Source organism: Xenopus laevis, chromosome 4L, assembly GCF_017654675.1.
Source record: "Xenopus laevis strain J_2021 chromosome 4L, Xenopus_laevis_v10.1, whole genome shotgun sequence".
In the NCBI taxonomy this organism is placed as follows: Eukaryota; Metazoa; Chordata; class Amphibia; order Anura; family Pipidae; genus Xenopus; species Xenopus laevis.
The window spans coordinates 71,901,119-71,926,306 of record NC_054377.1 but is presented as its reverse complement, the minus strand read 5'-3'; the positions used below and the strand labels follow the sequence as shown (position 1 = coordinate 71,926,306).

General features: G+C 39.1%; 2 protein-coding genes across 2 annotated transcripts in view; one reads left to right on the top strand and one right to left on the bottom strand.

The window, feature by feature from the left end:
* Positions 1–22,237, bottom strand: part of LOC108713519 (mucolipin-3-like) — a 30,036-nt gene extending 7,799 nt beyond the window's left edge. Inside the window, exons 1-6 of the mRNA XM_041591045.1 lie at positions 22,202–22,237; positions 20,655–20,754; positions 20,170–20,282; positions 19,937–20,086; positions 18,380–18,481; positions 18,234–18,295 (exon numbers count right to left, since the gene is read on the bottom strand). Coding sequence (XP_041446979.1) covers positions 18,234–18,295; positions 18,380–18,481; positions 19,937–20,086; positions 20,170–20,282; positions 20,655–20,754; positions 22,202–22,237 — 563 coding nt within the window. The remainder of the gene's footprint in view (positions 1–18,233; positions 18,296–18,379; positions 18,482–19,936; positions 20,087–20,169; positions 20,283–20,654; positions 20,755–22,201) is intronic.
* Positions 4,163–8,755, top strand: LOC121402829. Its single transcript, XM_041589570.1, has 9 exons — positions 4,163–4,573; positions 4,676–4,741; positions 4,885–5,021; positions 5,140–6,073; positions 6,687–6,876; positions 7,186–7,251; positions 7,465–7,563; positions 7,739–7,920; positions 8,353–8,755. Exons 4-9 carry the CDS (start codon positions 5,979–5,981, stop codon positions 8,753–8,755), a joined length of 1,035 nt encoding a protein of 344 aa, XP_041445504.1. The 5' UTR covers positions 4,163–4,573; positions 4,676–4,741; positions 4,885–5,021; positions 5,140–5,978.
* Positions 22,238–25,188: the final 2,951 nt, after the last annotated feature.

The following is a 25,188-nucleotide window of genomic DNA, read 5'->3' as shown; positions in this document are numbered from 1 at the left end:
GCCGTAGGCTCTGTATAGGTCTCATACAACAAATAGAGTAAGAGACAATGCATTTAGGGTTAGAATGGAGACCAACTGCAAAGTGGCTCTACCCTCCTGTAATAGAGTCAAGTTGAAGTTAGAGCAGTGATGCAATGGCTAGAAACACAAATGGGTTCCCTGATAAAATATTATGTTCCCCCAAAAAATACGGGTGCTTGTGTGTATATTCTATCACGTTTTTATATTTACTGAAACTGTAATTTCTTTAAAGCTTTTAAAGTTATTTATAAAATGTAAATAGTCCTATAGTCCAACCTTGGGTGTGGGTCACAGTTTGTCGAATATACAAAACTACATACGACACACAGGGGCCCATTTACTAAAGGTCGAAGTGAATTTTCAAATTCAAAAATTTCGAAGTCATTTTTGTGTACTTCGACCATCGAATAGGCCAAAATTCGATTCAAATTGAAAATACTTCACAAATTCGACCATTCGAAAATCGAAGTTTTGTCTCTGAAAAACTTCGACTTCGACACTTCACCACCTTGAACCTGCCGAATTGCTGTTAAGCCTATGGGGGACCCCCTAGATAGAACCTCTCTGAGTCTTTGGCTAAGTTTTTAGAAGTCGAAGATTTTTTTTGTACTATCCTTCGAATCCTTCGATTTTTACTTCACTCGAAAACGGCCGTTTTCGATCAAAAAAATACTTCGACTATCGAAGTAACAAATTTGATGGGGAATTTCGAAGTTTTTTTAACAAAGTTTGCCCCATTTGTCCTCTAACAGTTTTATTAGGAATATTTTGGGGAAGTGCTAGTGTATCTGATGAGAATGACCAAACACAGCATTGTGTATCAAGAATCATCACCTTAACTCGTAGCCGAAATAAAAAAATAAACATACAAAACAGAACTGACAAAATTCCTATCAGATTTTATAAAACCTTATCCCAATTTCATTTTACATTTTTCTGAAAAACGAGTGTCATATTTAAACTTTAGACTTGGATAGTTGCGGGAAATACCTTTGTGTAGAAGAAGTTGTATATGTCATGTGACCATATGTGGCCAAGTGCCAAGGCAGCAATTGGTTGCTATGGCAACATTACATCATATGAGTCGATGATGTCATAATGTCAGTGACCTACTTAAGTCAGTGCCAACAAGACAGCTGGTCATTTCAGGATTTTCACTACTGGACTAAACACCAGCAGTGAATTTTCTGAAATTATTTTTTTTTATAACATCTTTTATATTAGAATGTCGTTTCGCTCATTTGCCAACAAAGGGTAAGAATATTCAACTTCTTCTCATATAGAGTATTTATGCATTATAACTAGGCTTGTGCTTTATGTGTTATAATTATTATTGGCAAAGTGCCAACTCAGCAACTGGTTGCTATGGTAGCGTTACATTGTGATGTCATAATGTCAGTCACCTACTTATTACAATTATTATTGGCAAAGTGCCAACTCAGCAACTGGTTGCTATGGTAACGTTACATTGTGATATATGTTATGGGATGTTATGTGACCATATATGGCAAAGTGCCAAGGTAGCAATTGGTTGCTATGGCAGCATTACATTGTGATGTCGTATGAGTCGGTGATGTCATAATGTCAGTGACCTACTTAAGTCAGTGCCAACAAACAGCTGGTCATTTCAGGATTTTTACTACTGGACTAAACACCAGTAGTGAATTTTCTGAAATTATTTTTTTTTTAATAACATCTTTTATACTAGAATGTCGTTTCGCTCATTTGCCAACAAAGGGTAAGAATATTCAACTTCTTCTCATATAGAGTATTTATGCATTATAACTAGGCTTGTGCTTTATGTGTTATAATTATTATTGGCAAAGTGCCAACTCAGCAACTGGTTGCTATGGTAGCGTTACATTGTGATATATGTTATGGGATGTTATGTGACCATATATGGCAAAGTGCCAAGGCAGCAATTGGGTGCTATGGCAGCATTACATTGTGATGTCATATGAGTCGGTGATGTCATAATGTCAGTGACGTACTTAAGTCAGTGCCAACAAGACAACTGGTCATTTCAGGATTTTCACTACTGGACTAAACACCAGCAGTGAATTTTCTGAAAATTATTATTTTTTTAATAACATCTTTTATATTAGAATGGGGTTTCGCTCTTTTTACAACAAAGGGTAAGAATATTCAACTTCTACTCATATAGAGTATTTATGCATTATAACTAGGCCTGTGCTTTATGTGTTATAATTATTATTGGTAAAGTGCCAACTCAGCAACTGGTTGCTATGGTAGCGTTACATTGTGATATATGTTATGGGATGTTATGTGACCATATATGGCAAAGTGCCAAGGTAGCAATTGGTTGCTATGGCAGCTTTACATTGTGATGTCGTATGAGTCGGTGATGTCATAATGTCAGTGACCTACTTAAGTCAGTGCCAACAAGACAACTGGTCATTTCAGGATTTTTACTACTGGACTAAACACCAGCAGTGAATTTTCTGAAATAATTTTTTTCTTAATAACATCTTTTATATTAGAATGGCATTTCACACATTTGCCAACAAAGGGTAAGAATATTCAACTTCTCATATATAGGGGTATATTTATCAAAGAGTGAAGTTAAAGTTCGCCACAGTCTGCTAGAGTGAAATTCTGCCACTCTCCATTCATTTCTATGGAATTTTTAAAGGCGTATTTATCAAAGGGTGAAAGTAAAAGTTCACCCTTTAATGAATAAGCTTTTAAAAAATCCCATAGAAATGAATAGAGAGAGGCGCTATTTGATAAATATACCGCATAGAGTATTTATGCACTATAACTAAGCCTGTGTTTTATGTATTATTATTGGCAAAGTGCCAAGGCAGCAATTGGTTGCTATGGCAACATTGCATCATATGATGTCATATGAGTCGGTGATGTCATAATGTCAGTGACCTACTTAAGTCAGTGCCAACAAGACGGCTGATCATTTCAGGATTTTCACTACTGGACTAAACACCAGCAGTGAATTTTCTGAAATTCATTTTTTTTTAATAACATCTTTTATATTAGAATGGCATTTCGCTCATTTGCCAACAAAGGGTAAGAATATTTAACTTCTTCTCATATAGAGTATTTATGCATTATAACTAGGCCTGTGCTTTATGTGTTAGAATTATTATTGGCAAAGTGCCAACTCAGCAACTGGTTGCTATGGTAGTTTTACATTGTGATGTCACAATGTCAGTGACCTACTTATTACAATTATTATTGGCAAAGTGCCAACTTAGCAGTGAATTTTCTGAAATTATTTATTTTTTAATAACATCTTTTATATTAGAATGGCATTTCGCTCATTTGCCAACAAAGGGTAAGAATATTCAACTTCTCATATATAGGGGTATATTTAGCAAAGAGTGAAGTTAATTTTCGCCACAGTATGCTAGAGTGAAATTCCACCACTCTACAGTCATTTCTATGGGATTTTTAAAGGCATAATTTATCAAAGGGTGAAAGTTCACCCTTTGATGGCAAAGTGCCAAGGCAGCAATTGGTTGCTATATACATTGTGATGTCATATCAGTCGGTACTGTCATAATGTCTGTGACCTACTTAAACCAGTGCTGAGGGCATCTGTTCATTTCAGGATTTTCACTGCTGGACTAAACCCCAGCAGTGAATTTTCTGAAAATCATTATTTAAATAACATCTTTTATTTTAGAATAGTGTTTCACTCATAAAAAGGTTAAAGGTTAAGAATCTTCAACTTCTTCTCATATACAGTATGTATGCATTATAACTAGGCCTGTGCTTTATGTGTTAGAATTATTATTGGCAAAGTTCATTCTTTGTTCATATTCATACCCAGTTGCTATTGTAACATTACATTATAATGTCATAATGTCAGTGACCTACTTATTACAATTAGTATTGGCAAAGTGCAAATTCAGCAACAGGTTGCTATGGTAGCGTTACATTATAATGTCATAATGTCAGTGACGTACTTATTACAATTATTATTAGCAAAGTGCCAACTCAGTAATTGGTTGCTACGGTCACGTTACATTGTGATGTCATAATGTCTGTGACCTACTTAAGGCAGTGCTGACCAGACAGCTGGTCCTTTCAGAAGTTTCACTGCTTTACTAAACCCCAGCAGTGAATTTTCTGAAATTCATTTTTTAATAACATCTTTTATATTAGAATGGCTTTTCGCTCATTTGCCAATAAAGGGTAAGAATCTTTAACTTGTGGGTAGTATTTCAAGAAGGTGCATCTGTTGGTATAATGTGGCTGCTCTCTGACATCATGTTCATACAAAATCATTTTGTGAGTGCTCATCCACATTGTATTCTGATTTATCTGTTGAGACTCACCAAATGCAAAATAAAAAAATTAAATTGTCATTTCTCTTGTGATTTTAATTGTAGAAATATCAACTTCTTCAGAACATTTTGCATTAGATCGACACAAGTATGTGATCCTGTCCCGATCGACATAGAGAAAGGGCAAAAAGAGAGAAGGGCACCATACCTCTGTGCGAAGGTTACACTGCTCATACTTCTCATTATCAGATTCGTCCATTACATGGACACATATCTAGCTGAAGGTAAGACAGGGGCTGGAAGGAAGAAATACATTTTCTGAAGGTAACAGAACCACTTCACTACCTGTACTAACGTGTCCATATGGTACTTTGTTCCTCTTACAGGTGTTATGCCGTTGATTGAAGCAGAATATGAACTCTCCATTGACAAAGTTGCGAGAGTAGAAACATGTAAGGTCACATTCCTTGGACTTTCTCTCTTATGGATATACTTATCATTCCCTCTTTCTGTCTGTCTGTAGCAGATTTCTCTTTTAGTCAGTTGTGGGCTTGGTCCATGTCTGAAGCTCACAATATTCTCTCTCTTCCTTCAGGTTTTGCTATTGTTTTTGCCTTGGTCAATCCATTCTTTGGACATCTATCAGATCAGATCAGCCGGAGGACCCTCATGTGTCTGGGAGTAACGTATTGGACTCTGTTTGTTGCGAGCTGTTCCGTAATTCCCCAGGAGGTAAGAGTCGATGTATTGGATGGTCAATGAGATTTCACTTCGCGTATAACCTGTACTCAGTAATATTAATTCTTCATGAATCCTAACTTATAAAAATGTGTACCCTCTTATCCTTTAGTGGGGTTGGACCATCCCTTTTATACGGAGTGCCGTGGCCGCAATAGAAAGTTATTTTGCAGGCATTTCCCTGACCCTGATTGATGACCTGTGCCCACCTGAAAATCGACGAGGGACTTTATGCATATTTAACAGTTTCAGCTATATAATGGGGTAAGCTGCAAGTTGTACCTGGATTCCTGCTACATTCCTGTTGGTTTGTGTGTGGATTCTGTTATATTAACCCTGAATCTCCTTGGTTCTGTTACAGTGCCTTTGGGATCGTTGTGGGAGCAATAGTGCCAGTCTACTTAGGCTCAAACTGGCGTCTTGCACTGCAGGTAAGGAAAATTCAACCGGTTACCATTAATTATATTGGGGTGATGGGAAGATACAATTGAATATTGGCTAAACATTAAAAGACATATAAAACAGTGGTTGTTGTGAGATATTAGCCTTTTATTATCAGTTTAGTTGATTGGATACTCTACATGAAAAGAGATACATGGCTGGGTACTTAACTGCTGTTTTCTTTGGACACAGACAGTTGCAGTCTTGGGATTAGTGTGCCTAGTGTTGCTAATCTGTTTCATGAAGGAACCACCTAGATGCTACACTGAGGACCACAGTGATGACCCTCAGATGCAGATCCTCAGTTTCCAATATATTTGGAAGTTGACCTCTTCCTTCTTCAAAAATCTGAGGATGCTATTTAAAATGTGAGTATTATTTATGATAAATAACAATCAAATGGAAAATTGCAGAAGATGTATATATTACTAATCCCTCTCCTCCACTTTCAGACGGAGCTTTGTTTTTCTCACCTTCGCTTCATGGTCCGTGACGTTCATTAATGAAGCCATGTTTGCCCTTGTTCCTGATTTCCTGAACCAAACCAGGGCCGTGGCAAGCAGTTTGTTTCCCTGTCTGTTGCCAGATTGTTACTACAGCGACTTGTAAGTCTCCAGAACTTGTACATATTTAGGGGCAGATTTATCAAGGGTCAAATTTAGAGTTAATGGGAGTTTTATTAAACTCCCATAAACTCCCAAGAACTCAAACCCGCAAACTTAAATTCAATTCAAATCGAATCGTTTTGAATCGAATCTAATTCGATTCATGTTTTTTCTCTAAAAACAACTCCATTTTCAGGAAGGCTGCAAACAACTCCAAATTTATCCCAGGACATTCCCCATAGGTTAAAACAGCAATTCGGCAGGTTTAAGGTGGCAAATAGTCTAATTCAAAGTATTAAAGGGCCAGTACATGATACATTTCTATAATCAAATTAGAATTTTTTTTAAAAACTCGAATCAAATTTTTACTATTCCCTAGTCAAATTTCACTTTCACTTCGACCATTGATAAATCTGCCCCTAAATGTGTGTTTACCAGTCCCATTATGAACAAGCCTTGCTATGGTTTAGCAGATAGCCTTTAACAAGTACACTGTATTGTTTAGGATGTATATTAAATTGTTTCAGTTCAGGATCTGAGAAGTTATTATTAGAGGTACATTATACAGTTTGAACAATATAATAAACATTCTTGTCTCTTTGTCTCCTTCTAGCATGATCTATGGTTTGATTAAATACATGGCTGACATAGTGGGGATACAAATAGGAATGGTGATCATCACTCGGTGGTTCAAGATGTATCCATTCGCTGATCGACTGGTATCCGGTTTAGGACTTTTGGCCTCTGGATCTTTCATATGCATCTTCTTTTTCAGTGTAGAAATCAGCTTTACCCTTGCCTATGTGAGTTATATCCACTGAATTCAAGACACAATAATGTTTGTACTCCCAATATCATGGGATGTTGAGATTGAGAGAAGGTGATAGCATGAAGCTAATTAACTTAGATTAGAAATAGATTATTTTTATGGCCCCAGTTCTACATGAATGGTTTAAAATATTACTAACACTCAAGGATAAGTTAATAAAAGTGATTTGAGAGCCAACCTTAGAGATGACATCAACATTGGCACCAATAATTGTATTAAATTATTCAATTTAGATGTGGGTTCATTTTATATTTTTATCTCACCACCCTACTCTCTCCTACAGGGGTTCATCTTTGTAGGTGGCGTTCTACTGAATATAAACCAGGCTGTAGCTACTGACATGATACTGGTAAATATATCTCTTGCAGAACTTTTTCCTTTCATATCCTGGTTTACCCACAGACAGAATCATAGTGTTTGGGTCCTAAACATCGGGTTTATATGCTTTTTTTATTGATAACGTAACCCCATGTTGGACACCAATAAGCGCAAGATATGATATCAAATAATAATAATGGCAGTGACCTCTTCCCTGATAATCCCTTCTTTTCTCTCTTGCCAGTCGGTAGTAATGCCAAATTCCCGTGGCACAGCAATAGCCTTGCAGTCTTTTATAGCACAGTTAGGAGGAGGGGTATTTGCCCCATTTATCATTGAGAAGGTAAGTGCATTTGATTCCCCTTAAGATTTTAAACTCTAGCAAACCCAACCTTTTAGCTTTATATCTGAGCCACTGTAAATGGTTTGTTATCATAGTGTCTCTCTGCTGTGCAGTCCTGTGTAATATGTCACCACTTTATAAACATGCAACAATTAATTTCTATGTCTTTTATCAGATTTCTGAGGTGATCCAGATGTGGCAACCAGAAACCAGCCCAATGCACTGCTTGCAACATGCCTTGATAATATTGCCAGTTCTGGCAGTGATTGGAGGATGCTTCTTCCTCTGTACAATCTTTTATGAAGAGGATCGGAAAGTAGTTGAACAGGCCCGCACCCCAAGCCCACCACCTGAATTGTGAGTACACAGTATAGGTTAATTAATGCACAATGGATTATAGGAAAGAATGAGATTTGTATGACGTATAGATGACAATGTAGAGACTGGAAGGCAGTGTTCGGTAGTATAAATTCCATGAAGGATACCATGAAGGTAGCAGAGGGTGATTGGTAGTAAAAAGGGTTGTTTATGTTGGGGTCTGTGTGGAGCTATTCCTATCAACTACCTCAAATTTCCAAATCAAAAAGTTGTCTATCACAGTAAAAAAATAAATAGAGGAGCTTATTGAGGATAAGCAGAAGAATGGGAATATTGGGTTATGCCAACACCAGCAAAAATGTATGACTTGGAGTGTTTGTAGGTAAATATACAGAGGCAGAGGCACAGGATGGAAGTATAAATCTCAAAGATTTTACTTTTTGCTTCTTTATTTTTCCACTGACAACTCAGGAACCTACAGGACATACTGGTGTATGACTCTGAAGATCCTGGATATGCTGTTCAGCCTTCTCTAGAATTGGCTCCTGAGTCTCCAGATCCTGCTGCAGAACTACCTGCTCAGCCCCCAGATCTTGATACATGCAGGTTCTGCTGCTTTCCCTTTCTAGGACTGGCTCCTAAGCTTTCAGATCCTTCTCCAGAGATACCTGCTCAGCCTCCAGATCCTTCTCTAGGACTGGCTCCCGAGCCTCCAGATCCTGCTCCAGAACTACCTGCTCAGCTTCCAGATCCTTCTGTAGGACTGGCTCCCGAGCCTCCAGATCCTGCTACAGAACTACCTGCTGAGCCTCCAGATCCTGATACATGCAGGTCCTGCTGCTTTCGCTTTCCCTTTCCTAGGACTGGCTCCTGAGCTTCCAAAGCCTGCTCATCCTCCAGATCCTTCTCTAGGACTGGCTCCCAAGCTTCCAGATCCTGCTCCAGAGTCCTGAGCAAGGCTCAGGGCTGGGTTTATAAAGGAATGGTGATGAGGAATGGGAAACGATGTGGGTGGAGAACAGGGAGGAGAAAACTATAGACAGGGAGAATAAATATATAAAAGAATGGTGATGAGGAATGGGAAACACATGAGGAAAACAAGGTGGGTGGAGAACAGGGAAGAGAAAACTATAGACAGGGAGAATACCTGAACATATAGCATAGGAACCAGGGCCAGCCCTAAGAGCCCCCAGTGGCTCATGGAGTAAGTGCAGCACACAGGGTTCAAGTCTCGGGCTGGTCCTTACATTACCCCCCCTTGAGGATTGACCACCGGGCAATCCCAAAGTCGAATGCCCCCCCATACTTTTTAGTCCAATAAGTGGAACACTACTAGGACCCGGAATGGGGGCATCAAAAGGAACAGAAACCACTTCGCAAGAGTCATGAACCACCTCTCCAGGATCAGGGACCAGAGCAGAAACATCACAGGCACCCATTACAGGTGGCAGACCAGGAACCAGGAGGCGCCCATTCCGATTAGAAGAAAAGATATTCTATTCGGAAGGGGTTTTTTACAGTGAGAGCTGTGAAGATGTGGAATTCTCTCCCTGAACCAGTTGTACTGGCTGATACATTAGATAGCTTTAAGAAGGGGTTGGATGGTGTTTAGCAAGTGAGAGAATACAGGGTTATGGAAGATAGCTCATAGTACAAGTTGATCCAGGGACTAGTCCGATTGCCATTTTGGAGTCAGGAAGGAATTTTTCCCCCTCTGAGGCAAATTGGAGAGGCTTCAGATGGGTTTTTTTTGCCTTCCTCTGGATCAACTGCCAGTTAGGCAGGTTAAAAAAAGTAAAAAGGTTGAACGTGATGGACGTGTGTCTTTTTTCAACCTAACTTACTATGACAGGATCTGTTAAAAGGAAATTTGCTGGAAATTAGAAATTGTGTAAAAAAAATAAAATAAAGTATTCATTGCACAGATACTTCATTATGTTTTTTGTCAATCATTTTAAGGAACAGTAACACCAAAAAATGAAAGTGTTTTAAAGGAATGTCAATATAGTGTACTTTTGCCCTGCACTGGTAAAACTGGTGTACTTACTTCAGAAACACCACTATAGTGTATATAAACAAGCTGCTGTGTAGCCATGGGGGCAGCCATCCAAGCACAGGATATACAGTAGATAACAGATAAGTACTACTATAGTTTATATAAACAAGCTGCTGTGTAGCCATGGGGGCAGCCATTCAAGCACAGGATACACAGTAGATAACAGATAAGTACTACTATAGTTTATATAAACAAGCTGCTGTGTAGCCATGTGGACAGCCATTCAAACACAGGATACACAGTAGATAACAGATAAGTACTACTATAGTTTATATAAACAAGCTGCTGTGTAGCCATGGGGGCAGCCATTAAAGCACAGGATACACAGTAGATAACAGACTAAAGATTCTGAAGAATCATATTGTATACTACAGGGCTTATCTGCTATCTGCTGTGCACCTTCTGCCTTTTCTCCTTTTTCAGCTTTGAATGGCTGACCTCATGACTACATATCAGCTTGTTTATATAAAGTATAGTTGTGTTTCTGAAGCACCTGTCCTTAGCCCTTAGATTGATACTTAGTGGAGCTATTGGGGGACGAGGGCTGTATGGGAATGTGGAGACTGTATAAAGGTATTGGGAGGCTGAATAAATCTGGGCAGTGGTACAGACCCTCTAAGGACATAGGGTAGAATTGTGCATTGGTGGGGGGTGTCGAGTAACAGAAATGTAGTTGCACAGGGGTTTTGGGGAAATAGAAGAGGTAAAACAAAGTATAGTAGCAGGCTCAGACTGGCAATCTGTAGAAAGTCACTATTTAGTGGGCTGGTTGGGCCTTTATGTACTTGTAATGCCAAGGCCTATTTTGACTCCAAGTCCAGACCTGTGTTGTTGTTTCATTCAGTTACAAGGAGCGTTGTCTATAATACGTAAAAAAGAGGTAAGGACCGCACAGCTCACCGTTCCCCCCTCGCAATTCAGGTGCTCAGTCCAGCAGTGTCCCCACTGTAGATTCCACGAAAGCTCAAAGAAGAGACGGCACTTCTGAAAATTGGGTTTTATTCGTGTTCCTGCAAAAAACCTTACGCGTTTCGGGAGTTATCCCTTAGTCATAAGTCTATAAGTACAAGATGGGAAGTATTGATGTATGGGGAGAGTGAAACATGGAAGTATGTTGGTTGTGTAGTATTACAGAAGGGGAACGAGTGAAGTCGGGACATGCAGTCCTACAGAATGGGAAATATGGGTTAATGATGGCTGTGTAAAAGTTCAGGATGGGAAAAGGAAATGTATGGGGGGGGTTGTGTAGCTACAGAAGGAATAAAACAAAATGCAATTCTTTTATTAATTTCAGGAGCTCAAAAATCATATAACCAGTTCTAAAACTGAACATGTCTAAAATTCCTTTTAATTTGTTCTGCATCTTATCGTCAAGTACCACTTCCCATTCTCCTGCATTCAGCTTTTGAGGAACCATTTCAGGCATTTTTTATGTAGGAGTGATGACAGGGTGGCCAGTAAATTTGCCTCTGACTTTCATAGCCATCTAGGCCTTCTAATAGATTGGCACAAGATTCCCCATTTTAATGTAAATTAGGCTACTAGCACTAACCAGCTACTTGCATGCAGTACATACACTCTAAGCAGGGGCGATTCTGGCCCCTCTGCCGCCTGAGGCAGCAGCAGTTGCTGCTGCCCCCCCTCCCCAGAAATTCGCTCTTAAAGTACCAGGAGCAGCATTTTTGCTGCCCCTGGTACCTAGTGGGGCGCTGCCGCCTGAGGCGACAGCCTCAACTTGCCTCATTGGCGAAGCACCCCTGACTCTAAGAGTCAATATCAAGAATCAAGAGATATCTTCTATATGAGGGGGAAAAAAAATCTCCATTTACCCTGATTACTCTTCAACCCTACAAAGGAAGTAAAACACATTTGCAGGAGTGAAGTGCAGATTGAGAGACCTCCAATTGAAATATGTGATGCTGTATCCAGGCAAACTGAGTATAGTGGATGGCCCCAAAGCTGTTTTCTTCACCTCACCTTAAGAAGCAAATTCCTGGCAGGACCAGAGGACCAGCCAGAACCCTCGGGCCAGCCCCAGATGCTGATTCCATTGGTAGTAAAGGAGCCCTATCCTTCTATGTTTGCTAATTTTTTGGGCCTCAGTTGCACAAGAGAATGATTGTGGCCATATCTATATGGGGTGCACAAGCCACAACCATAAAGTTAATCTGCATTATACACAGCCCATCCTATCCGGACCCTAAAGGGGGTTAAATACTAAAACCAGTCCCTGCACCCTTTGAACAAGTATATGATGCCCTATATCCGGTGAACTGAAACACCACCACCACAGTCCTATTGAACATTTGCTGGCTCTATAGAGACAATGGGGTAATTTAACGGGCTCCAGCCACTATTGTTTAATTATTTACATTTTTTTTTTCAACATCAAGGCTGACTTAAGACCAATGGCATACGTGGTGCTGCCCTTGACTTAACTGTTCCCAATTTCCATGGGTGAAACACCCCTGAAAGTGTCTTACAGGTTAAGTTTTGGAATAATGCCCACCAAGTTGGGAGGTTGGGCAGGGTGGGAAAGGGGTTGGTTTTGGGCAAATCCTTTTTGGGGGTGGGTGATAGGGTAATTGATGTGATGGGTTATTTCTGGGTTTTTTTTGTATATACATAACTGCTACTATGTGATTGATGCTTTTCCTGGTGCGGAACGTAATCATCCAGTTATAACACCCCTCCTACACACAAATGGCATCCTATAGCTTTATGTCCTGGAATGGCTGGGGACTTAATTCCAAATATAAGCACAGCCTTATGTGGACATATCTGTAACATTATCCACCCACCATCCTGCTCCAACAGGAGACCCACCTAGTGGGCCAGAAAGTTCTCACCCTCAGGAAACCATGGGTGGGGTGGGCATTCCACACTCATTTTCCACTCACTCCAGAGGAGTATCTATTCTTATAAGGAAAAATCTCCCCTTTGAATTTATCAAACTAATAATGGCCAATATGGCAGATATATTATAATGACTTGCCTTATTGCAAATAAACCCTTGACAGTGGTGAATGTGTATGCTCCACCTCCATTTAATATTGCCCTATTTGAACTCATAGGGAAAAACTTGCCGACCTGCCTCCTGCACCAACCTGCATAATGGGGGATATGAACCAAGTCATGGACCTGTCCAGCGATTGGCTACATTCCACCACTATGGGCCCCACACACCTAACACATTGAGCAAACGCTCTAGGTCTCTCTGATGTGTGGCAATGGAAGCACCCTGGCACTAAGGCCTACTCTTGTCACTCTACCACACAAAACATTCTCCCAGATAGACCTAGCCCTCACAACACCTGATGTACTTCCTCTGATGCAACAAATCTCCTACCTACCTCAGTCCCTATTCAATCATTCCCCCCTCCAAATTATACTATAATGTCTCCCCCAACCCCGAAACAAGCTGTGGCGCCTAAGCCCTCTCTGGCTTAATAACCCAGACATAGCTGAATCACACAAAAAACTTACCAAGCATATTGGGAAATAAACTCAGGGTCTACCTCACAAAACATGTGTGGGAAGCCTCTAAGGCTGCCACCCAGGACTCTCTTATCATACTCATTGCCCAAACTAGGAAAGCTGCCAAAGAAGGAGTTGAAAATGCAGAGATAAAACTGCTAGAGACCAAAGAGCTCCACTTCAATTCCCCATCCACACATACATACTAGCAGGTGCGTAAAGCCGAAGCAGCCTTAATTAGGGAAAACACTATAACCACAAAAAAAGCCCACAGTTCACAGTGAATCTTTGATCAATGAGACAAACCTCCTCAGCCATTCCAAGAATTCTGACCATGATTGGCTCTATGGTACACAAACCACAATTGATAGCTGAAGCATTCACCAAATACTACAAATCTCTGTATAGGTACTCCACCTCTTGCACCACACCACAGCTGAATCAATTCTTAGATTCCATAGCCATACCTAAACTATCTCCAGCAGAGAGTGCTTGGCTTGACACGCCCATCACCATTAAAGAGGTGAGGTCGGCAATACAAGACCCCAGGATTAGATGGGCTCCCCCCAGATTGGTACAAGTCTCTAGATGATTTAATCTCTCCCCATCTTCTTGAAACTTTTCAGGCTGCTTGGAACTATGGGTCCCTGCCACCATAATTTTTAGAAGCCCTAATAATAGTTATCCCCAAAACAGGATGGGACCCCTCCCTGGACCCCACCCTATGAAGTTCATCCCCCCACCCTATGTAGTTTATATCAACCAATATCTCTTATTAACAATGACGCAAAAATACTAGCCGCTTACATGGGCCACCACAGATCTGATACACCAATTAGGATTTATGCCAGGGAGGGCAACGGACTTCAACATCTGACGCCTCTTTACAAACCTCCAGATATCCGACACCAACAGCAATACTAGACTCAGAAAAAGACTTTGATTCGGTGGAGTGGGACTACTTCTGGCAAGTACTTCACACATTTTGTCTCGGAAATAGATTTATACAATGGTTTAAACTGCTCTACAAGTCCCCAACAGACAAAATGAGTGAAAAATGTCATCTCTGACAAGGCTGCCACTTCTCCCCTGTCCTCTTTGCATTGGCAATCGAACCCCTAGCCATTCTGATACGTGATTGTCCATCCATACAAGGGTTCCAATATGCTAACATTACCAAAAAGGTGTCCATCTTTGCAGATGATATCCTTATATACCTAGGTGACTCTTCTGCTCTTCTGGCCACAGTCCAGAGCTTTGGGATATACTCTGGGTTAAGAATTAATTGGGAAAAGTCACAACTCTACACCATTGACTCTAATCTCCAGCACTACCACCCCCAGGCCTACGCCTAAAGTGGTCCAACTCTTTCAAACCCCTGGGTGTTCACATACACACAGACCCACACTCCTTAATACAACACAATCTAGACCTAATCATTGACTATCTCTGGTACCCTTAAACACTGGGCCAATCTCCGCTGACACTATGGGGGGGTGTATATAATCAAAATGATCTACCTACCTTAACTTCTGTACATATTCCATAACATCCCATCCTGGGAAAGACTGATGCCCCTATTATAAAAGGGTGGCTGGCCTTCCAACACTTCTACCTCTATTACCTGGCCTCCCAGATCTACTACATGCAATGGTGTTTCTCTGCCAACCCCTACATTCCCAACATGATCCTCCAAGCCGTTATCCTCCTCTCATTTGAGGGCCTTGGTACCTACCCCTACAGGCAGCCTTCCAACATGATGACTCTACCAAGCACTCTCTTCACCCCGCACAAAGCATGGTTTATGGCACTAAAACTCCTGGGCCACCCGGTACCACACCTGTCACCCAACCTTCCCTTGTGGGGCAACTCACTACTTCCTGTACTGGACTATTCTAGGCCTTAAAAATCTGTCTGACTTAATTCCAAATGGGCAGTTTCCCATATTCCAAGACTTATAAGAGCAACTTCCTGGTCAACAAATCCAACTCTATAGGTACTTGTCTGAGGTACCAGCTCAGACATGACTTTCAGGCACAGTTCCACACTCTTACCCCAACAATGTCCATGGTCAATATAGAGGATGCTCTCTACCACCCCTCCCCTACTAAACTACTGTCTAGAGAGACTATATCAGAATATCATGGTAATGGTCAAACCCCCCTTTGATAGAGCCTACCTCCTATGGATACAGGCTATTCCGGACCTCAACCATGAGATGTGGGAGGATGCAATAGAAACGGCCTACAGTTTCTTAATCTCAATAAGGGACAGACTGATACAATATAAGATTCTCCATCAAGTTTACATAACTCCTCTTAAGCTAAAAAACAATTGAGAAAAGTCAAGATGATCTGTGCCCCGATGTAAACTTCCAGGTGCTGACTTTATCCACGTGATCTGGTCCTGTCCCCGGTCCAGTTATTCTCGACCAAGGTAATGGAGACCCTAGCCACTGAACTGGGCACTCCACAGATAGTCGACCTGGTGGTATGCTTACTGGGAGTGATTGATGATCCAATATCAAGCAACACTGCTAGAACTTGTTTATGCTCCCAGGGGGGTCATTTATAAACTTCGCGCAGGGCAGATTGGTTTGCAAAGTAAATAGATTTGCCCTGCGCATGGTTATATTTATAAAGCTCAATAAGAGGGTGCAAACAGAATTGCAAATTTTTTTTTCACAATGCGAATGTCTATAGGAGCTTCTTAAATATGTCACAATTCGCAAATTGTGAATATTTATGTGTACACTCTGTGACTCATTTACGCCGCAACTTTGGTGGCGGATAAAATATTCGCAAAACAATTTCGCAAACTGCGAATTTAAGTTACTATAAACGCTATTTTCGCACACAACAACCTCGTACATTCGGTGCGCTCGCGCATACTCCCGTCTCATTTGCGCATCATTTGCGAAAATTTATTCACAATGCGAATTTGCAAAAAACGGAAAGACGGGCAGAGCAGTGCAATATATTTGCGTTCAGGAAAAAACATGCGCAATACAACCATTTGTGAAAAATATGCGCTGCGCTAACTTTATAAATGAACCCCCTTATGTTCGATGCAAAAATAAACAGTGATTATGCACTGGATGGGGAATACCCCTCCTACCATACCCTTCTGGAGACAGCTGATAGATGGAGCTCTTCCATTAATTAAATTAATGTATGAAACAAGAGGGGCACCAGAAAAATTCAACAAAGTGTGTGGGGGCCTGGTGTGACCCAGACTTCCTGGAATACATACATACCTCCCAACATTTTAGAAATAAAAAGAGAGACAAAAATTTTTTTTGCATGTAGTGCAGCAATTTTTTTTGACCACACCCATTTTGTGGCCGCAGCCCCTAATTACCATGTTCATTTTACAAAGTTTGGCAGGTTATAAAAATTTGAAAATATTTCTCCTTATCTAAACTGTTAAAATTACTTATTTTCTTATCTCAAAATTGTTATAAAGCATCTTAGTTGCACCTGTTAGCTGTACTGGCCTCTCTGCCAAAAGCCAATTAAGTTAGAAACTTTTTTTCTTTTTCTGGTTGTTCAGTGCAGAGAAAAGAGGGACTTTCCAGTACAAATGAGGGACCTCAGGTGAAGTTGTCAAAAGAGGGACTGTCCCTCTGAAAAAGGGAAAATTGGGAGGTATGTGTGCACATGATCAGTCCCAAGTCTCTGGCTAAAGCTACAGTATTATGTAGTAGTTGAACTATAGGTAAGCACATTATAAAGAGACTACTACAAGCTAATTGGTGCAAGATTACAGCTAGGAGGAGACATTGGAGACTAATTATCATATACAAAACTTATAACTGTCTCTGAGAGTCAGGCAAAGCAGCCAGACAAGCACAGTAACTTCTGGTACATTTAATACAACATGGCAGGTGGGTGTGGCCTGTCCATTATTGCTCTCAGCTTAGACAGGAAGCGGAACAGGAGTGAGTCATAAGATAATGGCAAAACAGCAGGAATGCCCTTAACCAAAATGGCCACACAAGCAGGTTACTACAATAAGAATAGCCATATCACCTAAAATGATCATATTTATATAAGTTTTGCATACTGTTCTTTCTCTACAATCATTATAAGTGCAGCATTATATTTCTCAGCCATTTGTAAAAACTTCCATTTATGAACCTGTAGTGTTTAACAGCAGCTCTTTTAGGAAATGTTTGTTCATGTTTATTACTATGCAGCACAGGGGACATTAGAGGGCGCCCTCTATAGCAGGTCAGATACTTTGCCTTAGCCATGTGGAGCAGAGCTGGCCACTTCTCATCTTGTTTTTATATGGCAATAAGCTTTGTTCTTATTGGTTCAGGAATGTGACTGACAGTATTGCTTCACAGAATGGATATTTTATCTGTTTTGTGAAACAAAACTGTCATTTTGTGGAAAGAATGAATCCTGTGCTATAAAATCTTGCTTTCTGTCGCAGATATCTATTTAGTCATTCAAATCTAGCTTGACATGCACTGGTTAGTTACACTATTATATATTATGTCCAACTTTGTTTTTACATAATTCATTCTGTAAGTAACTTTGCACATAAGTGTGTCCGTTACATGGAGGTTATACATTGGTGAGACAGATTGCTTGTTAAACTGTACAGAATGGAGTTTGTGATATAACGACATCCTTTTGTGCACTAACCAGATTTTGTTTTCATTCTTTAATAGAAATAAGTCTTTTGTATATTTTTTTTCTCTGTGTATGGTCACAAATATTTATATACCATGAGAGACATTCATTCTGTGTATTAGGGATAGTTTTGTATACAGAATGTATTTGGGACAAACGGCACCCCATAGATCATAGCTGCACAACAGCAGAATCGCATCACATTAGGTAAGGCTGCCCTAAGTGTCAGGATCAGCAGCTGCAACAAATCATGAAAGCAGGTAAAAATCACTTGCACTTTTTAATTTTAGGGTAGGTTACTACTAAAAAAAAAGGTTCTTACATTGTATTTCTTAAAAAATCCCAAGTAGCGAATAACTCCAAGCCACACTAATAAGGTGGATGTTCCCAAGAGGATACTGCAGACATCATAACTGGTGAGACTCTGAAACAAAAATAGTAGAATAAGTTTCCTTTTATTGAACAAAATCGTGAAAGCAGCACATTATTTTCTCTGAACATGGTATGGAAATAATTCTCAATATGCATAAAGAGAAACATTTTAGAGGCTACTTTGGCAAGGAAAGCATGATGTATATCAGATTCTGTCCAGAGGATTTCACGGGCGCCATCTTCAGCAATTTCCATGACTTTCAACGCATGCGCAGTTGTCGCAAAACAGAGAATTGCTCCAACTGTGCATGCGCCGATATGCCGCTCTATTCCCGAAGAGAATAAGATTGCTGCCATGAACTCCGATGCCCTGAATCTGCACCGAGGGTTAAGCAAAGAGTTAGGGGCATTTAGCAATGGTACCACCTATGCTGGGGGAAACAGGGAGGGGGGTCTATGTATGGTAGGGGGGTAGGGGATTTTTGTAGCAAGAATTTGCTTCTCCTTTAAAATGCATGAACCTTAGAATAAATTTATGTCCATGTAGCAGCTCAACAATGGCAATTCTATCAAGCATTGCCTGCTGATTCATGATTGCTTCCTGATGGTAAAGGATTGTCTACTAAATATACCGAGGTCCAGATGACTCATTTAATTTGGAAACCTAAAAATGTGTCGAATTTACACCTAAGCATAATGCACTAAAGGTAAATCAAGTACAAGACATATTCAGCAAACCATACAGTCAAGCAGGAGCACTGAATATGTTAAAGGAAAACTATACCCCCAAAATGAATACTAAAGCAACAGATCCCAAGGGCAGGCCCTTTTTTTTTTAAAAATGGCAATTTTCTATTTATGAATACCCAATGGCACATACTACTAAAAAAGTATATTATTATGAAAATGGTTTATGTACGTGAAGCAGGGTTTAACATGTGAGCGGTTTTATTCAATAAGTTTTTATAGAGACCTACATTGTTTGGGGGGTATAGTTTTCCTTTAAACAGACAGTTTAGCTTGATAAAAATCACTTTTACACTTTTCATTAATTCCAGATCTGTTGATGCTGCTCTGAGTGAGTCAACAAATATTTGCCCATGTAAGAGGTTTAAAATACACTGCCAGGAGGTTTATTTTAATTATTAATATTAATTTATAAAGTAACAGTATGTTCTGCAGCACTGTACAATAAAATGGGTGTCAGATTACATACAAAACTACACAACAGGTTTATCCAACTGGTAGTGAGATAGCACTAGTATGAGAGACCACATTAGACGTGCAGCACAAACTACTATTCTGGGTGGCACCAGGGAATTTATTATGACCCTCTTCTATCTGTATAAGAGCAGGCATCAGTTATGGGCCTAGTTAGGGAGTGCTAGACCTATGCTGGCCAAATGTTAAATAAGCACCCAGTTGTTTGGCATTACTGCATCGTGTGATCTCTACTGGTTCACTGAGTTTCCTCTTTCTATAAGACACTAGCTCATTGTCACCTCACCTTTGCTTGGATCTCCATCTTCAAGATTAAGACAATAACTGTCAAAACATCACTGATGATTATCATAATGTACCAGCCATTGACAAATTCCATGCGGTCAGCAGAGGACACAGTCCTTGTAAAACGATGCTGGACAAAGTTTACATATTCCTTTAAAAGAAAAACAGTGTTGAAGACATTTTAATGTAAAGTATACAGAAAATTCAAAAAACACTGACATATTCCACACTTACCCTTTGAAGTAAAATCCCTTTAACCACAGAGCGAATGCACAGAGTTCTAGAAGATAAGCAGACCAAAATAACAGCAGCATCAAAAATCATCATGTAATGGGTATTTTTTTGAACTATAAGAAAATAAATATAACCCAATTAGTTGCCAAAATATTGCTAACCAGTTACCATTATACTATAGTTGTATTTCATGCATATACTTAACAAAGAGAAACTATAACTATAAGCATCTTAAAATTGCTCATGTTATCTGTGTAAGCCTAGCATGATATTCTTTCAATAGAGTACCACAAACACATGGACTTGCATTAGCCTCTGTGTTAACCACTTTATTTTTGTTATTTTTGTTACACAGGGGTCAACACCCTTGAGTGTTTTTTCCATAAAGTGTTGAAATGCAGCTCCCAGCACTTTAACAGATTTTAGATATCCAGGATACAAAATCTAATAAGTAAAATTCTTTACAGAACAAAATGTATACTTACCAGATCCAGACACATGCCAGTCTCTGCATTCTTGGATTCCAACATCATTATCTAAGTTACTTTTTATCCTTCCACTGTGTGCTTTATTGTCAAATGTTATCTAATACAAAGAGAAAAAATTTGTTCCATTAAAAAGCTATAAGCCAAGTACTACATTAACTTAATGATATGCACATAAAATAAATAATAGCTCCCATCTTCTACAGCATCCATTCAGCCATGGTTCAAAGAGAAAATCAAATAGACAATAGTGTGTCTGCACTGCTGGCTGTAAAAGCTAGGAATGATCTTAGACTGTTGTTCCCTTACATGGCTTGTGATCATTGCACATAGAGCTATAGTATCATTGAAAGAATGAAGCTACATGTGAAAATGGTCAGGTCTCCCAAGAAACATACAGGAAAATTGAATTTAAAAAAGTTTTTAGTTCTACTAAGGTTTCGAATGCATTAAAATAGACAAATACCTGTCAAGGAATAACTTAATTAGGGTAATGTTCTCTCTTAGGCTATTGAAATATAAAAGTATAATTTTAATGTTTGAGCCAAGTTCAAATTCTACAGAATTCCCATGTTCTGTATATGCTTAACCCTTTAAGTGCCAGCAGAATTTCACATCTTGGTTACGCGAAATGACAGCCGTTTTTAAGCATTCTGTACTTGTTCAGATTAACAAGGTTTTATTGTCGGAAAACCTCCACGAAACTAGGAAAATTATATATTGGTTTTTTTTCGTTACAAATTGGGCTTCGACATGCAAGTGGAATTTTGTGACTTTTCAGGAGATTTAATGTATATTTTGGGTGAAATATGTAAAAAATAAAATAAAATTGTTAAAAAATTGTGTATATCTTGAGGGTTTTTTCCACAGAAAAGTTAATTTTACATGAATTTTTTTTGTGTTTCTAAAAGCCCAGATCCTGCCAAGTCCAACGATACCAAATATGTATCAGTAACCCACTTTCTTTGTCCAGGAGTAACCCCCCAACTAAAACAGCAGTTTGTATAATTTTACACCAGAACAAAGTAGATAAGCACACGTGACAGTTGATGCTGCATAACTTATATGTAAATCTAACTTATCCCTTCATGTTTGGTATTTTTAGAAACTACAGACCTTCAGGTTTCTAGGGGTGTTGTAGTTTTCACTCAAAATTCAAACACATTTTACCAGTGCATCATGATATTTAGAGCTTTTTTGTTGCATTTTTAGTTTTTTTCTAAAATGCAAACTAAGACGCAGGACCAAATGTAAATCTGACAAAATAACTCCGTTCTAAATGCTATAACTACAGACAATTTGAAAGACAAACTTCTCTTGAATAAAACGATACCCCATATGTATGGATACACATAAAGACGCAGCCCCCAAACACCCCAAAACAGGAGCAACGCATAAGGGCAATTGCAGCTGAAAATCTGGGGGCTGCTCTCTATGTGTACTACTTGCAGTTCTTCAGTCTAAACACCCCCAAACTGTGAAATAACCCCCACAAACCATTTATTTCCGAAAAAGTACACTTCTTCAGCTATTCAAAGATGCCATACTTGCTTTTCTACACGGAAAATTGTGGGCGCAGTCATTCGTAGAAGTCAGCGATTTTGGTCTGAACTGTCAGATTCGACTAATTTGATTTGAGTTTTTCAAAAAATTCAAAAATGATTTTCAAGATTTATCATACTCTGGCTACCATACTCAAATTCAACTATTCGCCACAGCGAATTGCTGTTTAAGTCAATGGGAGAGGTCCAGGGCTCAATTTGGAGTTGTTTGCAGCCTTCCTGAAATTCCAGTTTTTCGAGTTTTTAAAATTCAAATCAAATTCAATTCGAGTTTTCGGGTCGATTCTATTCACCCGAGTTTAAAAAATTCATTTTTATAATAAATTTGGTCTAATTTGTCAATTTTCAAGTTCATGGGAGTTTTAAAAAACTCACATTAATTCGAAATTCGACCCTTGATAAATGTGCCTCCCCCTGTAGTTTATATAAAACATGAAACACAGCAGTCACACTTTAGCATTAAGGGGCAGATTTATCAAGGGTCGAATTTCGAAGTGAAAAAAAGTTCAAAATTCAACCATCGAATAGGGTAGTTCGATATTCTAATAAGTATTTTTAAAATCGTTCAATTGTACGATGAAATCCTTCAAATTGAACGATTTAATCATCCGATTTTACCAAAAATCATTTTGATTTCTCAAAACTTGCCCAAACACTCAAGATAGGTTATAGGAGGTCCCCCATAGGGTTTAAGATGGCAAAGTGTCGAAGTTTATAAAGATTAAATTGGGAGCAGAATCAGTAAATACTATAGAAACGCATACTGGAGACCTCTAGTGACCAAACAGAGGTAAAACTGCAAATACGAAAAAACTTTTCTCCAAAGCATGCTGATTAGTAAAAAATATAAATTTTATTCACATCAATGATTAAAAAGCATTAAGAGTATACCCTCTAACGTCTGACGCGTTTCATGCTTACCCAGCACTTAGTCATAGGCAGAATCCAACTAGTCTCTCTTACTTTGTTCCTTAAATACTGGCCCATATAGTCCCTCCCTTCCATAAAACCAATCACAGGCACATGTTCCAATTGCCATATAACATCCAATTGACTACTGGCTTAGTACAGATACAATGATCTATGTGTTAGATAATCCATGTTACAGGGCATATACAAAAATATAAAAAGAATGTGTTCATACAAACATAGTTAAATATAGCAAGTCACATCAAAAATATAATTGAGGCCTAGAGGCAACCTGGTCTGTAGGTGAAAAATCCAATATACTTCTCTTTTCTTTAGTTTCATCAGAAGATCTCCCCCCCTTAAACCTGTCTTAATTTGTTCTATTCCTTGAATTGAAAAATACTGTAAATTACTGTTGTTACATTCCTGAAAATGTCTAGTGACATTGGTTTTGCTGCTTAGTTTGACATTACTTATTTGATTAATATGTTCCCTAATACGTTCCTTCAATGTCCTAATAGTGCAGCCTACATATTGCTTACCGCACTTGGTACATGTGATCAGATATACAATCCCCTTACTACAGCAATTGTTTAATTTTGTAAGTAGTTCTGGTCACAGTTGAACTAAACTCTCCAGAGACTTTCAGATGTCTACATGTGATACAACGATTATGTCAACATAACAATGTAGGCTGCACTATTAGGACATTGAAGGAACGTATTAGGGAACATATTAATCAAATAAGTAATGTCAAACTAAGCAGCAAAACCAATGTCACTAGACATTTTCAGGAATGTAACAACAGTAATTTACAGTATTTTTCAATTCAAGGAATAGAACAAATTAAGACAGGTTTAAGGGGGGGGAGATCTTCTGATGAAACTAAAGAAAAGTATATTGGATTTTTCACCTACAGACCAGGTTGCCTCTAGGCCTCAATTATATTTTTGATGTGACTTGCTATATTTAACTATGTTTGTATGAACACATTCTTTTTATATTTTTGTATATGCCCTGTAACATGGATTATCTAACACATAGATCATTGTATCTGTACTAAGCCAGTAGTCAATTGGATGTTATATGGCAATTGGAACATGTGCCTGTGATTGGTTTTATGGAAGGGAGGGACTATATGGGCCAGTATTTAAGGAACAAAGTAAGAGAGACTAGTTGGATTCTGCCTATGACTAAGTGCTGGGTAAGCATGAAACGCGTCAGGTGTTAGAGGGTATACTCTTAATGCTTTTTAATCATTGATGTGAATAAAATTTATATTTTTTACTAATCAGCATGCTTTGGAGAAAAGTTTTTTCGTATTTAAAGTGTCGAAGTTGAACTTTTTTAAAGAGACAGTACTTAGATTTCCGAAGTCAAAGTTTTTCACTTATAATCGAAGTCGAATTTGGCCTATTCGATGGTCGAAGTATCCAAAAATTACTTCTAAATTCGGTTTTTGAAATTCGAAAATTCACTTCGACCCTTAGTAAATGTGCCCCTAAATGGGCAGATAAAAGCGTATTGGCCTGCGTATGGGGCGCTCCAATGGGCTTCCCTATGGCCAGATATTGGACAGGTTTAAAAATCCCCCTGGAGCAAGGGCCACATCGGCTCATTGATGTGGTCCTTGATTCTTTCTCCGTTGTTGTTATCTGATTGGATTGGCCCATCAACCACCTCAAGGAGGGCATATTGGTGAAAGATAAGCAGGTGAAGGGGTGCATGGCCAAAACATTGTGGGATTTTGTTTGTCTAATCAGAGGCTAGTCCCCATTTTTAATTACAATTAAGTGCCGGTACCTTTCTTTACTTAAGATTCCAATCAGGGAGTGGCATCTCCTTGGATTACTGAGCACCAGAATTACGTACGTTACAGGCCTGGGTAGTGCCGGTGGTAGATTTCTGTTTTAACACTGACATTGAACATGGTAGCTCCGTGAATTATCGCTCTTCACTTCACTAGCAGATTTATCAAAATGTGAGATTAGAACTCCCCACAGAAAAACTCACTCACTTTCTATTATTCCTATGGGTTTTTTAAAAGCATATTTATCAAATGG